Source organism: Podarcis tiliguerta (genome assembly GCF_965153285.1).
Source record: "Podarcis tiliguerta genome assembly, chromosome: 4".
In the NCBI taxonomy this organism is placed as follows: domain Eukaryota; kingdom Metazoa; phylum Chordata; class Lepidosauria; order Squamata; family Lacertidae; genus Podarcis; species Podarcis tiliguerta.
This window is the reverse complement of record NC_139537.1, coordinates 68,499,318-68,515,403: the sequence shown is the minus strand read 5'-3', so window position 1 is coordinate 68,515,403 and position 16,086 is coordinate 68,499,318. Positions and strand designations below refer to the sequence as shown.

The window sequence follows — 16,086 nt, the reverse complement described above, 5'->3', positions numbered from 1 at the left end:
ACATGCGGACACAAGATGACCCTGTTGGCCTGTCCACCTCAGCCCTGCCAAACTCTCCGTTTAGCCAAATCTCGAGCCAAATCCGGGCCCCTTCTGCTGTGATCTGAGCAGCAGGCCTGAGATTCCACACACGGCTCCCTTCGCAGATGGAAGAGAGCCCAGCTGCGCCACACCCGAGCCGGCGGCTGCCCGCGGGTTTCCTATTACTTCGGGGCATGACTCAACGCTGGTGTCTTCTCCTGGCCACCGGGGTGGGCGGTGCTCTCCCTCGCCTCTCCTTCCATTGGCTGCCGGCGCTCGGCGCCCACTAAGCATTGGCCGCCCTTCTCTTCGGGGGCGGGTCTCCGAGCCAGCGCCGCTCCGAGTCCCCTTTTTGGCTTCGGGGCTGCAAGTTGCGGGCCGCTTGTTTTGCAGCTGAAGCGGAGAGGGCGAGGAAGGGAGCTCGCGGGAAACGGGGTCGCTCGCTCCATCCTCTGAGGGGAGTGGGGGAGAAACAAGGAAAGGACCCGAGCAGGGATTGGGAGCGCCGCGAAGTTCGCCTCAAGTCTCGGCGGGCGGCGGCAGCAGCTGTCGACGGCGGCGGCGGGACCATGACGAGACTCGCCCTCCTGGTGCCTTTCGCCGCGCTGGTGCTGCTGGCGGGACGCGGCCGAGGTAAGGAGCGCTGCTCGGCCCTTTCCCCCTCGCGCGCCTCTAGCCTTCGACGCGGGGCGCTGCCCGTCCCTCTCTCCGCCAGCTCGAACAAAGGCTCCGGGAGAGCGGCAGGGAAAGGGGAGCAGCAGCAGCCGCGCCCCGACGGGAGGCGCCGAAGGGACGCCCACCCCTGCCCGCCGCAGCGCCGCTCCTCGCCGCCTTTGTGCTGCCAGCCTCGAGGAGCGGGCGAAGGGAAGCCCCTCTGCACATCCTCCAAGACATCCTCTTCTTCGAAGGCTCGGCTTACCAAAAGAGTCCCCGGCTCAGATGCAGGGCTTTTTTTTCTGGGGGCACACATACCCCTAAATTTTTTGTGGGTTTTTTGTCCTTTTGTCCATTTACCGCATTTATTTCCCCCGATTTGAACTGTAAAACGGTGGTTTTCTGGAGTCCAAATGAGACTACCCCTAAACATTTTTTTTTCAAGAAAAAAAATCACTGCTCAAATGGATCCTAGAAGGATTTTTTTTTGGGGGGTGGGGGTGGGAATCGCAACGGGGTGACAGGCGTTTGACCCAAATTGGGCTGTAAGCAAGTTGTTTTTGTTATGTATTTAGGGACACCCTGCCTTTTCCCCTGATAGGGACACAAGGCAGATAAAATAAGAACAACTGAAAACATAGTGGGCAATAATAATAAAAAAAAACCAATTAAACAATAGAGTCTGGGACACACTTCCAAGAAGAATATGCTGATGGTTTATCTTTAGGCCGCATGGACAGGATCACACCCACAGGGATGCCAGGTTGAATAAAATATTGGGGGGAGGGAGGTAAACCCTGCCCCACCCAATCAATCACATGGTGGGGCACACCCACACCATTTGAATGGCAGTGCCCATCAACTTGGGGGGCCTTGGCCCCCTCAAGTATGGGGGCAGCCCATGGACATAGCCAAGGGGGGTCAGGGAGGGGCAGCTGCCCCCCAAAATCAATAGAAATAAAAATATATAGCTAACTGAGGTTCTCCCCGCCACGCAATAGGCCTGCTCCCCCCAACAAAGGTCTCTCCCCCCCCCAACAAAAATCCTGGCTACACCTTGGCCCCTAGGAGTTGACTTCACCCCTTAAGCTTGCTCTGAAAGGAGAGGGAATTCTGCCTACATCATGTCTACATTCAAAAGAGATGTCACTGTTAAGATCTTAGATAAGTATGTGTTTTCTGGCTTCACTTCCCTGTTAGGCATGCCCACAGGTCTTTGTATGGAGCCTTTCCCCAGTTGTTTAAGGACCTGGTACTATAAACTTGGTAGTGCCTATTCCAATGCAGAGCGAACGGTGCTGAGTAAGGTGCCTGGGTGGGAACTTAGGGTAAAGTGTGAACTGGAGGGTATTTGTGGAAATTCATTCTTCCTGTTGGCTGGTCGTGCCAGACTCTCGTTTATTTATTTGCCACTGAATTAACATCCTAAACAAATAGGAAGGTAGCCTTGAAATCTATTATACTTTTATCGGGTAGGCTTAACTGCAACCTAATATTCTTTGGACTTGTATATTTTCACTGGGGGAAAGGCAATATAGAGTGCAGCCCTATATAGGTTTACTTAGGGGGAAGTCTCACTGAGTTTAGGAGGCCTTTCTCCATAATAGGTGCATTTAGGATTGCAACCTATGTCTGCTTTTGGCTTAGCTATGTTGTTGTTGAATAGTGACAGGGGTACTGAAGGAGGATTTTCCATGGCTTTGGAATAACCATTCCACGAGTATAGAAAATGCAGTATTATTAGCAGACTGTTAACATGCAACGGGTCCAGTTAAGGCAGGCTTCCTCAACCTCAGCCCTCCAGATGTTATGAGACTACAATTCCCATCATCCTTGACCACTGATCGTGCTAGCTAGGGATCATGGGAGTTGTAGGCCAAAAACATCTGGAGGGCTGAGGTTGAGGAAGCCTGAGTTATGGACTAACTGTGACTGCTAGTCACATTATTTGAGCTGACTTCTTTGGAAGATATTTATTATGAGGATGGGAATTGCCCTTTATGTGATTCAATAATTGGGAGGGGGTGCACATGATGCTAGAATTCCATCCTCCTGTGACATCTGGGGACACCCTGCCCCCCGGAATCATCACAGTTTTTGGAAAAAACATGTGCACACCCATAGGTGAAGGATGCATACAGCTGTTTTGGTCTTGTATGTGGTGGAGTAGATCTAAGAGTGCTGTTTTAAGTATGACAATATATTCACACTTAAGTGGTAATCTTTGTCTGAAGCAGCCCTGATGTCCTGGAAGAACAAAATTGTCTTCTCTACAGCATATTATTCTATCATCATTGTCATCATCATCATTATTTTTTAAAAACCATTTGTAACAGGACTTTCTTCCTTGGAGATCAGAGCATTGGTTATTGCTCAGGCTGCACATGATATTTTTCTTTCTTTTTATCTAAAGTAGTCTCTCAAGCTGCAATGCCCTGTGGGAGAGGGGGGGACATTTTAACCCTTTCCATTCTACTGCTTTTGCACATCTGCAAACTGTCCTAGAGCTGTGTTTAGCTTCATTTATTCTGTCCCCCCCCCCCATGAACTACAAGCAGCTATGTGTGAACAATAACATAGTTAGTGGTCTGCACCGGGAGTAGGGGGGCTGTAGGGTGTCACGGCAGTGGAAGACAGGAGTGTCTGGCATGCTCTGGTCCATGGGGTCATGAAGAGTCGGACATGACTAAATGACTAAACAACAACAAAGGGTGTCACGGGGGTCTATAGGGCAGCATGTTAGCGTGGCATGGGAGCTGCTGTACCTGGGGGTAGGGGTGGGATTCTGTGCCTCAGGGGAGCTTGCAGGTAGCACAGCAGTTCCTGGGCATTTCAGGTGCTGCAGGGGGAGGTGGAACCACTTCCCATCCCTGAAATCAGTAACTGCCCTAAACAAACTCAGCAACTGTGGTCTGCCCCAGGCGCCGGAGGGGGTTGCTGCACCACGCTGTGTGTGTGGAGGTGAAAAAGCATCAGAGAGCAAAGGGTTAAAATGTTCTACCACACGCCTCCTCCTCTTTGCATCATGTTCAGTTTGTCTCTTAGCCTTAGAACAACCCACTGAGTTAGGTTAGTCTAAAATATTCTACTGACTTGACCAAAAGCACTCCTTGAACATTGCAGCTGAGCGATGTTGAAGTTGAACGTATAACAAGTTGAGCAGTGCAGTTGTTTTGCTCTAATTGCATTAAGTTTAACCAGACAGGGAAATAGCTTTCCTTGAATGCCTTTCCATTTTGGAATTCTGGCCCAGATAAATTCCCATTTTAGGCAGCGCAGCTAGTTCCACAACTTTTTGACTACAGCATAGTTCTCTGTGACAGGACCAAGTTTTAAAAATGCATTTACTTTTTGTTAGGAGAACATAGGGAATCCTTACTCTATTAGAGACCTTAAAAAAAGTTTAATACCATAGTTTATCATCAACCACCTAAACAAGTTTATTTGGACATAAATCTAGATTTCAATGATACCTGTATCTGGGTAATATGCTTGGGATGGCTGCCTTGAACTTTACAGTCTTTCTCGGCCCAAACCATTCATCTTCCTGCTCCTAAAGTGAGCGTTATAGTTTTCCAATAAACAATTTTAGAACTGACTTGCATACATGTAAGTACTGTACTTGGATCCAACTTCTGGGCTGCATCAATAGGAGTATAGCATCTAGATCAAGGGAAGTAATAGTGCCACTGTATTCTGGGAAGTAATAGTGAATAGATCAAGGGAAGTAATAGTGCCACTGTATTCTGCTCTGGTCAGACCTCACCTGGAGTACTGTGTCCAGGTCTGGGCACCACAGTTCAAGAAGGACACTGACAAACTGGAACGTGTCCAGAGGAGGGCAACCAAAATGGTCAAAGGCCTGGAAACGATGCCTTATGAGGAACGGCTAAGGGAGCTGGGCATGTTTAGCATGGAGAAGAGGAGGTTAAGGGGTGATATGATAGCCATGTTCAAATACATAAAAGGATGTCACATAGAGGAGGCAGAAAGGTTGTTTTCTGCTGCTCCAGAGAAGCGGACACGGAACAATGGATCCAAACTACAAGAAAGAAGATTCCACCTAAACATTAGGAAGAACTTCCTGACAGTAAGAGCTGTTTGACAGTGGAATTTGCTGCCAGGGAGTGTGGTGGAGTCTCCTTCTTTGGAGGTCTTTAAGCAGAGGCTTGACAACCATATGTCAGGAGTGCTCTGATGGTGGTTCCTGCTTGGCAGGGGGTTGGACTCGATGGCCCTTGTGGTCTCTTCCAACTCTATGATTCTGTGTGACATGTACCACTCTGAGCAAGCCACCTCACTGGAAATGTTATGACTGTTCACTTATGTTAGGCATATTAATCATTTCCTTACCAACTATCAAACAACAGAGTCCTACAGTAGCATGTAGGTTGGCAGGGAAGTAATCTGTACACATAACATTTTGCAATTAAATGTTTTCTCACTTCTCCTTGGAACAATGGGCAAGTATAAATTAATATTTGTCAGCTGGTAACCTGCCAGTGCATGTGCATGCTGCATAAGCACAGGCAAGATGCAGCACTTCCTCTGGATACTTAGAGAGACTTTTTGTGTTATTCATGAGACTACAGTATGGCAAGTGAAACATGGGGGAATAGAGAGCAGCTGTTGTGCGAGTTGTCATAGATGGTTGTCTATTGCTTCTGTAGGCAAAATCCTCAATTAGGAGTGAGACCAAGCAATAAAATGCAATGATGAATGGGAGCAGTTAGGAGCCTAGAAAGCTTGCCTTCTACTGTGTCAGAGCTCTAGTCCATCTATCTATTGCCTATTCCTACACCAGTGGTGGGGAATTTTCTCAGCCCAAGGACTTCATACCATCGTGGCAGCCTTCTGGGGGCTGCATGCCAGCAGTGGCCAGGAGCAGAGGCAAAATGGCAGAGCAATGGAGATGACTCTTGTCTTCGTACAGTAGGGTGTATTCCAGCCACAAAATGCCTGGGTTTTGCACACACTTCTCCATTCAGTCCAGCAAGAGGCATTGGTTCAAGGACACATTTCAGCCAGGCAAAAGCACTTGAAATGGACAACAAGCATGGCTGCTGGGGGCTGGCCTGGGGAGAGTCCTGAGAGCTGGAAAGAGGCTTGGGGAGTTGCATTTAGTCCCCACCATGAGGTTTCCCCATCCCTGGCCTACACTGACCCACAATGGCTCACCCAAGTTTTCAGAATGGGGACATATCCAACCATGCCTGGAAGCTCCAAGGATTGAACTTGAAACCTTCTGCCTGCAGAGTTTGTTCTGCCACTGAGTTGCGGCCCCACGTCACAGAATTACTGTGTGAGCTGCTTGTCCTAGCAGAGATTGCCTTACCATTTAGCTATTGCCCACCTGGTTATGCATCAGGTTCCAGTTATGTTAGCAAGTGGGAATCTTATTGGTGCAGGGGTGTTTAAAACAGGACAGCTTAGCAGAAATATTAGCATTATTGTATTTTATGTTTATTGTTCTGGGGATAAAAGAAGAGGAGCAGGGTATAAATATGTTAGTACTGAACTGGCATCCTGCCCACCTAGCAGTTCGAAAGCACGTCAAAGTGTAAGTAGATAAATAGGTACCACTCTGGCGGGAAGGTAAATGGCATTTCCGTGCGCTGCTCTGGTTCGCCAGAAGTGGCTTAGTCATGCTGGCCACATGACCCGGAAGCTGTACGCCAGCTCCCTTGGCCAGTAAAGCAAGATGAGCGCCGCAACCCCAGAGTCGTTCATGACTGGACCTAACAGTCAGGGGTCCCTTTACCATTACCTTTTTACTGAACTGGCAACATGCAATAATATGTATTGTAGGAAAAATCCTAAAAATACAGCAATTAAATTAATCCAGCCACCTGTCCATAGTACAGGTAAATGAAAGCATAAATGCAGGTATTGTAAGCTCACAAGGCAACAGCAGTGCATTAGCTGCTTTAAGTATAGGGTCTTTCCCCTACAAAACTGCTGTCAAAAGAACAAAAAGGAGAAACAGCATCTTTGTTGGAAGACAAGCTGTTAGGCAATTCATTCCAGATGTTTGTTTTCCTCAACCCTTATTGAATAAACCTTGAACTTTTGCCAGCAGCTTTGTGTTTACTGGGTATGTTTATCCAGTGGATTGCAAATGGTCCACCTGCTCTCTCCTCATTCCTTTCCCCCACTTGTGCAAGGAATATAGCCCATTTCCAGGGGGGAAGGAAGCAATGGATGATGATGGCAGGTGAAAGAAAATAAAGAGAGAGGCATTCAGCACTGAACCTTACAGTCAACAATGAGCACAAGCTTCGCATTAAGTACTGTCTGCAGATATGCATTGGTGTTACCAGAATGAAACTGTATCACACTCCAGTGTGGGTAAGACTGCCATGTTAAAAGCCTGGGCATCATCTTAGGTGCTGTATCTTTCTGTGCATCTGGCTGAGGAGGGCACATGATGCAGCTGCCTTGGAGAAGCTAAGAAGGTCTGGATCTTGTCAGTACTTGGGAAACCTTGGCTTCCATGACGTCATGGAAGACAGGTGGCACTCACACAATGCAATAAGCATTGTAAAGATTAAAAAAACACCCAGTGAGATACAATTGGAAACCTATTGCATTCTCAACTGATTGTAGTGATACAGTTACAGTTTTGATTTAAAGATATTCTGTTGACTTGTGAAATAGCTGGGCCTCCATTCTCCTTCCATGACTGGAAGCGTCTTCCATTAACAGAAGTGAAACTATTGGATACATTCCTGTTAACTACAACATGGTGGTGTAGGTTTTCCTGAAAATAATCAGTGCAAATATGGATCATTTGTAGTGGAAAAATTGCTGATGCCCTAATACTGATCTAGTTAGCATGGCTGTTTTGCCCTTATTTGGTATACAAAGCCCAAAAGAGCTCCTTTGAAATGACCAAGTTTGCCTAATAATGCATCTGCAATTGGCATCCATTCTTTGTTACCAATTAACTCGAGAGATCTGTAGGGTGGCAACACAAGAATGGGCCTTCTCTGCAGTGGCTCCCCCATCTGTGGAATGCTCTCCCCAGGGAAGTTTGCCTGGCGCCTTCATTATACACTTTTAGGGGCCAGGCAAGAACGTTCCTTTTTAACCATGCCTTTGGTTTAATCTGGACATCCTATGCCCTTTTAAAATGTGGAGGTTTTTTTGGAAGGTGGGTTATTAGGCTGTTGATTTTATTTTGATTATATATTTTGTGGTTTTATATTCTGATTTTGTTCTGTGAACCACCCTGAGAACTTCGGGTATAGGGTGGTATATAAATTTAGTAAATAAATAAAACTTTTGCAATGGACATCTTTCTGCAGAAAATTTTGCACTCCCATCACTATTACTAAATTATTGGAGTATAAATATAGACTATGGGGGAATTGGAAAAAAACTATAGGCTGAAGGTAGTCATTTGAGACAGCGTTATTCCCCTTCCATGCGAAAGTATGTATTCCATCATGAGTCTCAGTGAGACGAGGGAAATCCCAAATCATGTTGTCAAGGTCTTGGCTGCAATCAATTCTGGGTAGTATTCCTACAGATGAATAAGTCAAATCAGTCTGGCATGCCTCATGGCCTTCATTTTTTTGTGGGAGGTGCAAGTGTTAATTTATGAAAGTTTAGCCTTGCATTAAAGTATCAGAAAAGTCTTAAGGATAGGATTCTTGAACAGCTAACTGTATTCCAAAAGAAGTACTGTGCTCTTAACCCAGTCACAACAATGCATTTAGAAATGGTTCAGTGATCCGTGCTCATGGTGCTGTGTTTCTGATTTGCCACTGTGCGAACAGAATTTTAGATAAGATGGACCTTGGTTATGTTCCAGTGGGGCTCTTACATTTTACACTATGTTATGTTAGAAGCTAGTTTCTATAGGACTCAGTATACCTCCTCCTTTTGTGTCAACTGCATCAGCTGCCTGTACCTTTCTGTGTGCAATTCAAAGTGTTGGTTCTGGAATATAAAAAGCCTTACATGGCTTTTAAAGACTAGGTTACCTGCCAGGTGCCCTTCTCCATAGAATCCTGCCTGAGAATTGATTTTCCATGGCGGGCCTTTTTGGGGGTGCCCTCTCCTCTTTTGGAGTACGCTTCTTTGGGTGATCTGGGCTGCTCCCTTACTGCTTATGTCTAGCCAAGGCAGTTAAACATTCTTAGGAGGAAGGGAGATGTACAAACTATTTAAAATAAGTTCATAGCTGACAGACTGTGGCATTGGCACTTCTAACTTTGGAAAAGCTAACCTAAGGGCCAGAAGGCTACCTGCTGTTCACAGTTCAAAGCAGTGATTCCCCCCCAACACCACTCCCCACACAAAGAGACTCTTAAGTTGTGCAAACACTTCTGTCAGTGGGACTTACTGACCCTTTTAGCCACTTTTGCAAATTGCAATCTCTTTCCTAACACTGGCAACAGACAACAGGAGTGCAAGAAGCTGTCTTATACTGAGTCAGATCATTGGTTCATCTAGTTCATATTGTCTGCTAGTTCATAAAAAATATTCCATATGGTATGTGTTACATTGCACATTTATTTTTACCTTCCATCAAATAGTTGAATTTCAGACATGTCCAAAGCCCGGCATTTCATTTCCCATTGAGCAACTCATGGAACTTCTACTTTCTTCGGATATTGGGCAGTCATTGTTAGAGTTTAAACAAACGATTGTCATCTATATTTTGAGATGGAGAGCAGCCATTTATACTTAGATGTTAGATTCACTTGAAAGTACAGCATTCCTTCTGCATATATCTAATATAAAGTTTGTCTTACAGCTGAGCTAGTAAGTATTCTTTACCTCTATTGTCTGGGGCTGTAACTAAGGTAATGGCTCTGTCTTCAGCCATTATATCAGCTGAGCTAATGGTTACCTAGAGATGTGGCAGGAGGGGAGAAATGGGTTAATGGACTGTGTTGATTAATATGCTGATCAAAACAGGACAACCCCAAAATACCTGGGGTAAAATTTCACTGGCTAGTGTTACTGCCTTATTGGGAAAAGAACCTGATCATTGGAAAGGGGACACATTAAGTTAATCATGCTTCCCCCCCAAAAAAAAGATACTTTTAGTACTGGGCGCTGCTATTTTTATTTTTTTGGACAAAAAACAACCTGAGGCCCCAATCTGGATCAGGCCAGTGTGGACAAGGGATTAAATGTTTCACCCCCACATTCACCGCCCCTCACCCTCTGCGGTATAAGTGCACTATCAGCATGCCAAAGGGGGAGTGATTTCTGGTGAAAAGGGGATATGTTTTCATGATCCCAACCCAGAAGGTGGTCTTGCAGAGCGACTTGCTGTGTGTATGTATGTGTGGAAAGTTAAGCATTTGCCCCAGCTGGGCTCCTCCTTTAAAAAAGGCCTGAAAGGCAGTGATTCGAACTGCTGAAAGACACAGTAGAATGAAGTAACACAGGTTAGTTTAGTGATTTGGTGGATGGGAAGGAGCCTAGTGTAGACCCAAAAGCAGCCGGCAGCATGGTAACTTGTTAAAAACAGGGAAAGTGAAGTAGCAGAGGCATGGGATTTCAGATTCGTAGGAAAGCATGTAGATGCAGTTGGGGTTGTAGTACTTGAATCTATGAAAAAGCTTTGGCTCCTAACCTTGGCAATTCCTAACTTAAGGCTATTCGGACAGTACATTTTTGATCCCTTGCATCTTAAAAAGGGCTTTGAGATAACTTTTTCCTTGGACAGAAAATTAGTACAACAGCAGCTTTTTAGCTTGGAGCACTGTGCTGATAGAAGCAGTCTGCGTGGTGTACACTTTCTTGAATCTGCAGTGCAGCGTCGACTCTTCCCAACTTCGTGGTATGTTGCTGCAGAGCTAATTATAAAGGGCTGCTTGGCAGCGCGTGTAAACATCCTGCCAGGGTTTTTGCCTCATCGGGTAGCCCACAGATTTCTGCGTAGCATGAGATGACTCATGCTGTTGCAAGCTGTCAGTTATTCTCATATGAGTCATGCTTGTATGCCAGTCCCTCTGCTTTAAAAGTGTCCAAATGTCCAGATCTCTCTATTGAGCTGTTTTGCAGAGGTGATATGGCAAAAGCATTCCAGTCTGTTACTCATTAGCGGGGAGGGTGTCCCCCACTTCATCATTCTGAAATCCCATACCCAGTGGTTTTGGTGTGCCTCTGTTGCTAAATGGTTTGCAGATGACAAATGAAACTCGGAGAAAATCGCAACAATAAAAATGATCAAAATGCAAGGGGGCAGGAGGGAGAGGTTAAATGTTACCCCCCTCCAGTTATTTGAAATGGACGTTTGCTTTTGTTTATTGAAAAGGTGGCACAATGTTTTCATTGGTGTTGATCTCATTGGGCTGGATCCTGACTCTTCTCCATGGGTGTAAGGGATCCTTCTGTGAACACAATTATCCTTCTGATTTTTAGAAGTTCTTTCAGTTTTTTAAGAAAAGTTGGGAACCATGTTATTTTTAATTGAATGGTGTTGAGCTGTTTAGTCACACTTTATAGTTGTTTAGCAAGCTATATCTGCCAATATCAGAACAGAACTTTCATCCCACCCAGCACTTTCTTTCCTGATAAATCTCTATTGATAACCGGACAGGAAATAAGTTACCGTATGTGTTTTTAAACATTAGTTTTGAGTTGGAGGAGAAAACCCACCAAAAACAAGGCACCTTATCAACATGCTAATGGTTTTTCACACATACCTGCACCCTAATTGACTGTCTATGGCTGAAAATAAAAATTGATAATGTGTTCATCCAACCACTGTACTGATTCCTGCTGCTTTCATCAGCAGGCCTTTATATTATTATATTTAATGGATTTATTAACTACCATTCAGAACACAATATTTTTGGACACCCGCTTACAGCCATTTAAAACAATGGTTTAAAACAATAGCTATCATAATAACAGCAATAAAAAACATTAATATGTCACAGCCAGCGATATCCATATAAGGCTAGAACAGAAGCTGCTGCCTTTTGGATCATCTCATTATTAGACTCCATTTCATTTTCCTTATGCGTGGTGGAATTGAACACTGGAAGTAGTAGTTGCTGTAGGGTGGGGCAGGTCCAGCATGAATGCGGTCATGCACTTATCCATGGATTAGTTTTGGGTGCAGGATTCAAAGACAACTTGCCCAGAAGTCATGTAGGGTAGACACATGTATCCTTTAAACACCAAGTTCAGGGCTTTGGGGAGAACACAATCCCTGAGCAGGTACAAGAAGACTGATGGCATCCTGTCTTAAAGAAAATTGTGATCGCTCAGGTCACAAAGCATTAGCACCTGCTGTTCAAGCTTTGCAGGGTGATGTTGAGGGAGCATATCTATTGGGCTGCTATTGAGAACCTTCTGAAAACCCATAGTTCTACCCAAGGGAAATAGACAAGTTTGGGGGTACAAGGGTACTGTTGACAGATGCCGAGGGATATGTGTTTGGCAAGCTTGTAATGCCTCTTCAATCATGTTAAGAAATGGAAGAATGGAAAAGTTAATTGGATAAGCTCTTGTGTTTTGTTATAATCGCCCTGCAGTGACCATTTTTTCCTTAGACTGTTCTTTTGCATGTGGCAGAGCCTGCCAACCTTGGATTCATTTGCAGCCTGAAGATACTGTCACGGGCAACACACACCACAACTAAGCACACATTGCAGCCAGTTCTTCTGGCTACAACAAAATGCTTCTTTCAAGCTTAATTTCAGTGGAAGGGGACGGGGGGGGCAGCGAAAGTTGCTATGGGCACATATGTATACACAGATGCTACATTGGTGACCCCTTGTGTGTGACATAGGGCATATCTATGCAACTAGATATAAACAATCTTAAGGAAACAGACTGAGGAGTCATCTAGTTTAGTGTTCTGTTTCTAGTAGGTGCTTCCAAGAAGCTTACAAGCAGGATATGAAAGGAAACCAGTACCTGGCATTTAGAGGTAAACTGCCTCTGGACACAGTCTTGGCCAATAGCCCTTTATAGGTCTACACCGTAGGGAAGACTCTTTATTACCATTGGTTTCATATATCACAAGCTTTGCAGTTTTGTTTTTGGGTTTACCATACAATTTATTGGCTGTCCTTCAGCACATCTGGCAAGATTAAACTGCCGGATATATTGGTGCTAACAAGGAAGGAGAAGATGAGAATTTGTATTCTGGTTCAGATACTTCAGGTGGTGCAGAATGTGGTGGCCAGACTGCTGATGGGGGCATGTGGTTGACAACATGAAAAACCATTTGTATAACACCCACAGTGGCTGCTACCAAGACAGGTTTAGGGTCTATGCATTATCAAGCCCCAAACAATTTAGGCCCATGTTAGGACCATCTGAAGCCTTGTATCCCAGCCAAATCACTAAGACCATCTGCAGGACCACCACTGGTCGTTCCCCAAGTGGGTGAGGTTAATCTAACAGTGACAGGAAACTGAGCCTGTGTAATGCTTTTCCAACAGAGACCTAGCAGTCACCTTTTGTTTTAACCTTTAAACATGTGCTGGAAAAAGTTCTATGTCACCAAGTTTGTGCAAGCAATTAAGAAACTATTGATGATCTCTGGTTTTAAATATTTATGTTGTTTTTATTGTATGTATGTATGGCGGCTATGGGACGTGGGTAGTGCTGTGGTCTAAATCACAGAGCCTAGGGCCTGCAACGGGGTGAGCTCCCATTGCTCGGTCCCAGCTCCTGCCAACCTAGCAGTTCGAAAGCACGTCAAAGTGCAAGTAGATAAATAGGTACCACTCTGGCAGGAAGGTAAAATGGTGTTTCCATGTGCTGCTCTGGTTCACCAGAAGTGGCTTAGTCATGCTGGCCACATGACTCGGAAGCTGTCTGCAGACAAACGCCGGCTCCCTTGGCCAGTAAAGCGAGATGAATGCCGTAACCCCAGAGTCTTCCGCTACTGGACTTATTTTTTTCTTTGACTAGAGGCATACAAATATATTTATAAATAAGCAAATATTTTAATTTTACAGGACAAGATTTTGACTTGGCAGATGCATTTGGCGGTAAGTTAACTACAACCTAATGAAGTAAACTTAAGAATATTTAATGGGTTTTATAGTAACCATGATATTGTGATGTAGATTTTAGTCTAAATCAGATCTTAACCCTGTCTTAGCTTCAGATGCATCATGCTGCATTATCTCAGTTTGATGAATCAAGAGGGATAATCCTGATTTATAGAGCCCAATAATTTTAAACAAGGTGGATAATGTAGAATTGAGGGTAGGAGGGGGAGGAAATGTTAAATTACTTTAATGTAAAAATCTGCAGTGCCATGAGATTGAGCTGTGATTAACATACCAGCACAGCATTATATATTCAAGAGAGCTGGAAAAACTAATTACCAGGGTGTACACTGGATTCAGATGAATTTGAGGCTGAACCAAATCTTATGGTCAGTGCACACCTCTACTCAGTTATGTGAGCCTAAGGGGCTTTAGACATGCTGGCACAGGGGCTGGGGGAGCAGTAGCCTCTTGCCCAACTGCTTTTGAAAGCGATGGGAATTGCAAATATAGTTTGGTATTCAACCCCCCACACCCAGGTGAAAACATTTATTCTGAGCTAGCACAAATCTCTTGTGGGAACCTAAGCAGCTCTTTCAGTTCACGCCCCCCCCCATGCACACCCACACCCACACAAGGGTGTGGTCTTTAAAGCTTGACCATGTGCACTGACCAAAGTGAATTCCTACCTTCCATTCCCCACCCCCTGCTTTGGCACAAACTTTGCTTTGCCTCCTACCCTCTTCAGATGACCAGTTTAGGGTTTGGCGCAGCTCTACTTTACTCATTGTGCAAATGAGCAGCAAAGGCTCGCACCTTGTATCTGGTTTCTTTGTGTATTTTTAAAAATAATGAATATATGTTACCCACCCTTCGCAAAACATCCTGGGTGAGGTCTAGTAAGAATAAAAATGCAGTCAAGCAACTATCTTACCAGCAAAAATAAGTGCAGCCCTGTCCAGTTTTTGTGTGTGTGTGTGTGTAATGCTGAATCAGTCCTAGCAAGTGCCCCCTTTGGTAACTGGTCATTGAAGTTATACTAAGCCCTGTGTGTTTTTCATATGGCAGATCCTGAAGATGTAACACAGAAGCCGATTCCACCTAACAAAAAGCCAACACAACGTGAGTATAAGAGTAATCAGAACATTGATTTTCTATTCCTATACAATTGTTTTTCAGTGTGCGTGACTAGGTTTGGGTTATAAATGGCATTGTATGTCATGAGTTGTCATCCATCCGTCTCAGGACGCAATGGAGGAGTGCGCTCTGATGAGTATAAGACAAGTAGATGCTAAATTTGCCTTAGTCCAATGTTTTGCTTTGTTTTTTGCCCAATGTGTGAGTGAACTTTCCGTAACACTGATAATTCATGCATATAGGGTCTAATAATGCAGCCCACTTCAGGCTAGGTATAGGTCAGGACAAACATCCAAATAATGCATCCTTGACTACATGTTTACATGAATGTGAACACGTGTCACCATCAAAGGTGTGATTTCCCAGATATTGGGCCTAGAGTCAGGTCATGCCATGGGGACATGGCCTTTCCAGACTATTTACAGAGGGGAAATTGCAGCAGAACACAGACTTCCATTTGGGTGAAAAATAAAAGCATTGGTTACAAAATTGAAAAGGGGTCAGTGGGTAAAGATATACGTGCAAATGCTGCTTGAACACCATCCTGCCTGGACCAACCACTCTTCTCAAGTAGTTCTTTGAACAGAGAGATAAAAACAGGCCTGAACAATTGCTGTTGCCATATGTTACGGCAAATAAAGTGGGTGGGCTGCTAGGGAGCTACTATGCTGTGCTGGAGTGCCCCCCCCCCCCGGTGTGCTCCCTAAATCTGTTCTGAAAGTTCCTCCAATGCTTCAGAGCAAAATCAGGGACAGTGCAAGGTACATCTAGTGGGAAGTCTCATTGGGCTAGTTTTATTATTGGTGCTAGTGAAACTATTTTATTGAGTACCATCCTTTCTGCTTTAAAATATCAATCATTTTAACCTATAGTATTTCATTGGCAACTCCATGAGTGCCCAATTCAAATAGGGTTCTATGTGCATTGTGAAAACACCCACCCCATGTGTGTCACTTACTGTTATCATTTTTTTTTTTATCTAAATCGTTTTACCTGAAATATTTCATTTCTGGGAGAAAAATTACAACTGTGCTGTCTTCCCTGTTTAGGTGATGATGGCTTTAACTTGGCAGCTCTGTCCAGTTTGTGTGTGTGTGTGTGTGTACACATAAAATGCTGTATCACTAATCAGTCCTAGCAACTACCCCCTGGTAACTAGTCATATTAAGCCCTGTGTGTTTTTAATATGGCAGATCCGACAGATGTAACACAGAAGCCGATTCCACCTAACAAAAAGCCAACACAAAGTGGGTATAAGAGTAATCAGAACATTGGTTTTCTATTCCTATACAAT

At 44.6% G+C, this 16,086-nt stretch overlaps 1 protein-coding gene across 1 annotated transcript in view; it reads left to right on the top strand.

Annotated features, from left to right (window-relative positions):
* The first annotated feature begins 334 nt into the window (after nt 1-334).
* CD99 (CD99 molecule (Xg blood group)) overlaps nt 335-16,086 on the top strand; it is a 32,298-nt gene continuing 16,546 nt past the window's right edge. Inside the window, exons 1-3 of the mRNA XM_083438153.1 lie at nt 335-654; nt 13,620-13,652; nt 14,724-14,777. Of these exons, the coding sequence (XP_083294279.1) occupies nt 591-654; nt 13,620-13,652; nt 14,724-14,777 (151 nt within the window). The 5' untranslated portion in view covers nt 335-590. The remainder of the gene's footprint in view (nt 655-13,619; nt 13,653-14,723; nt 14,778-16,086) is intronic.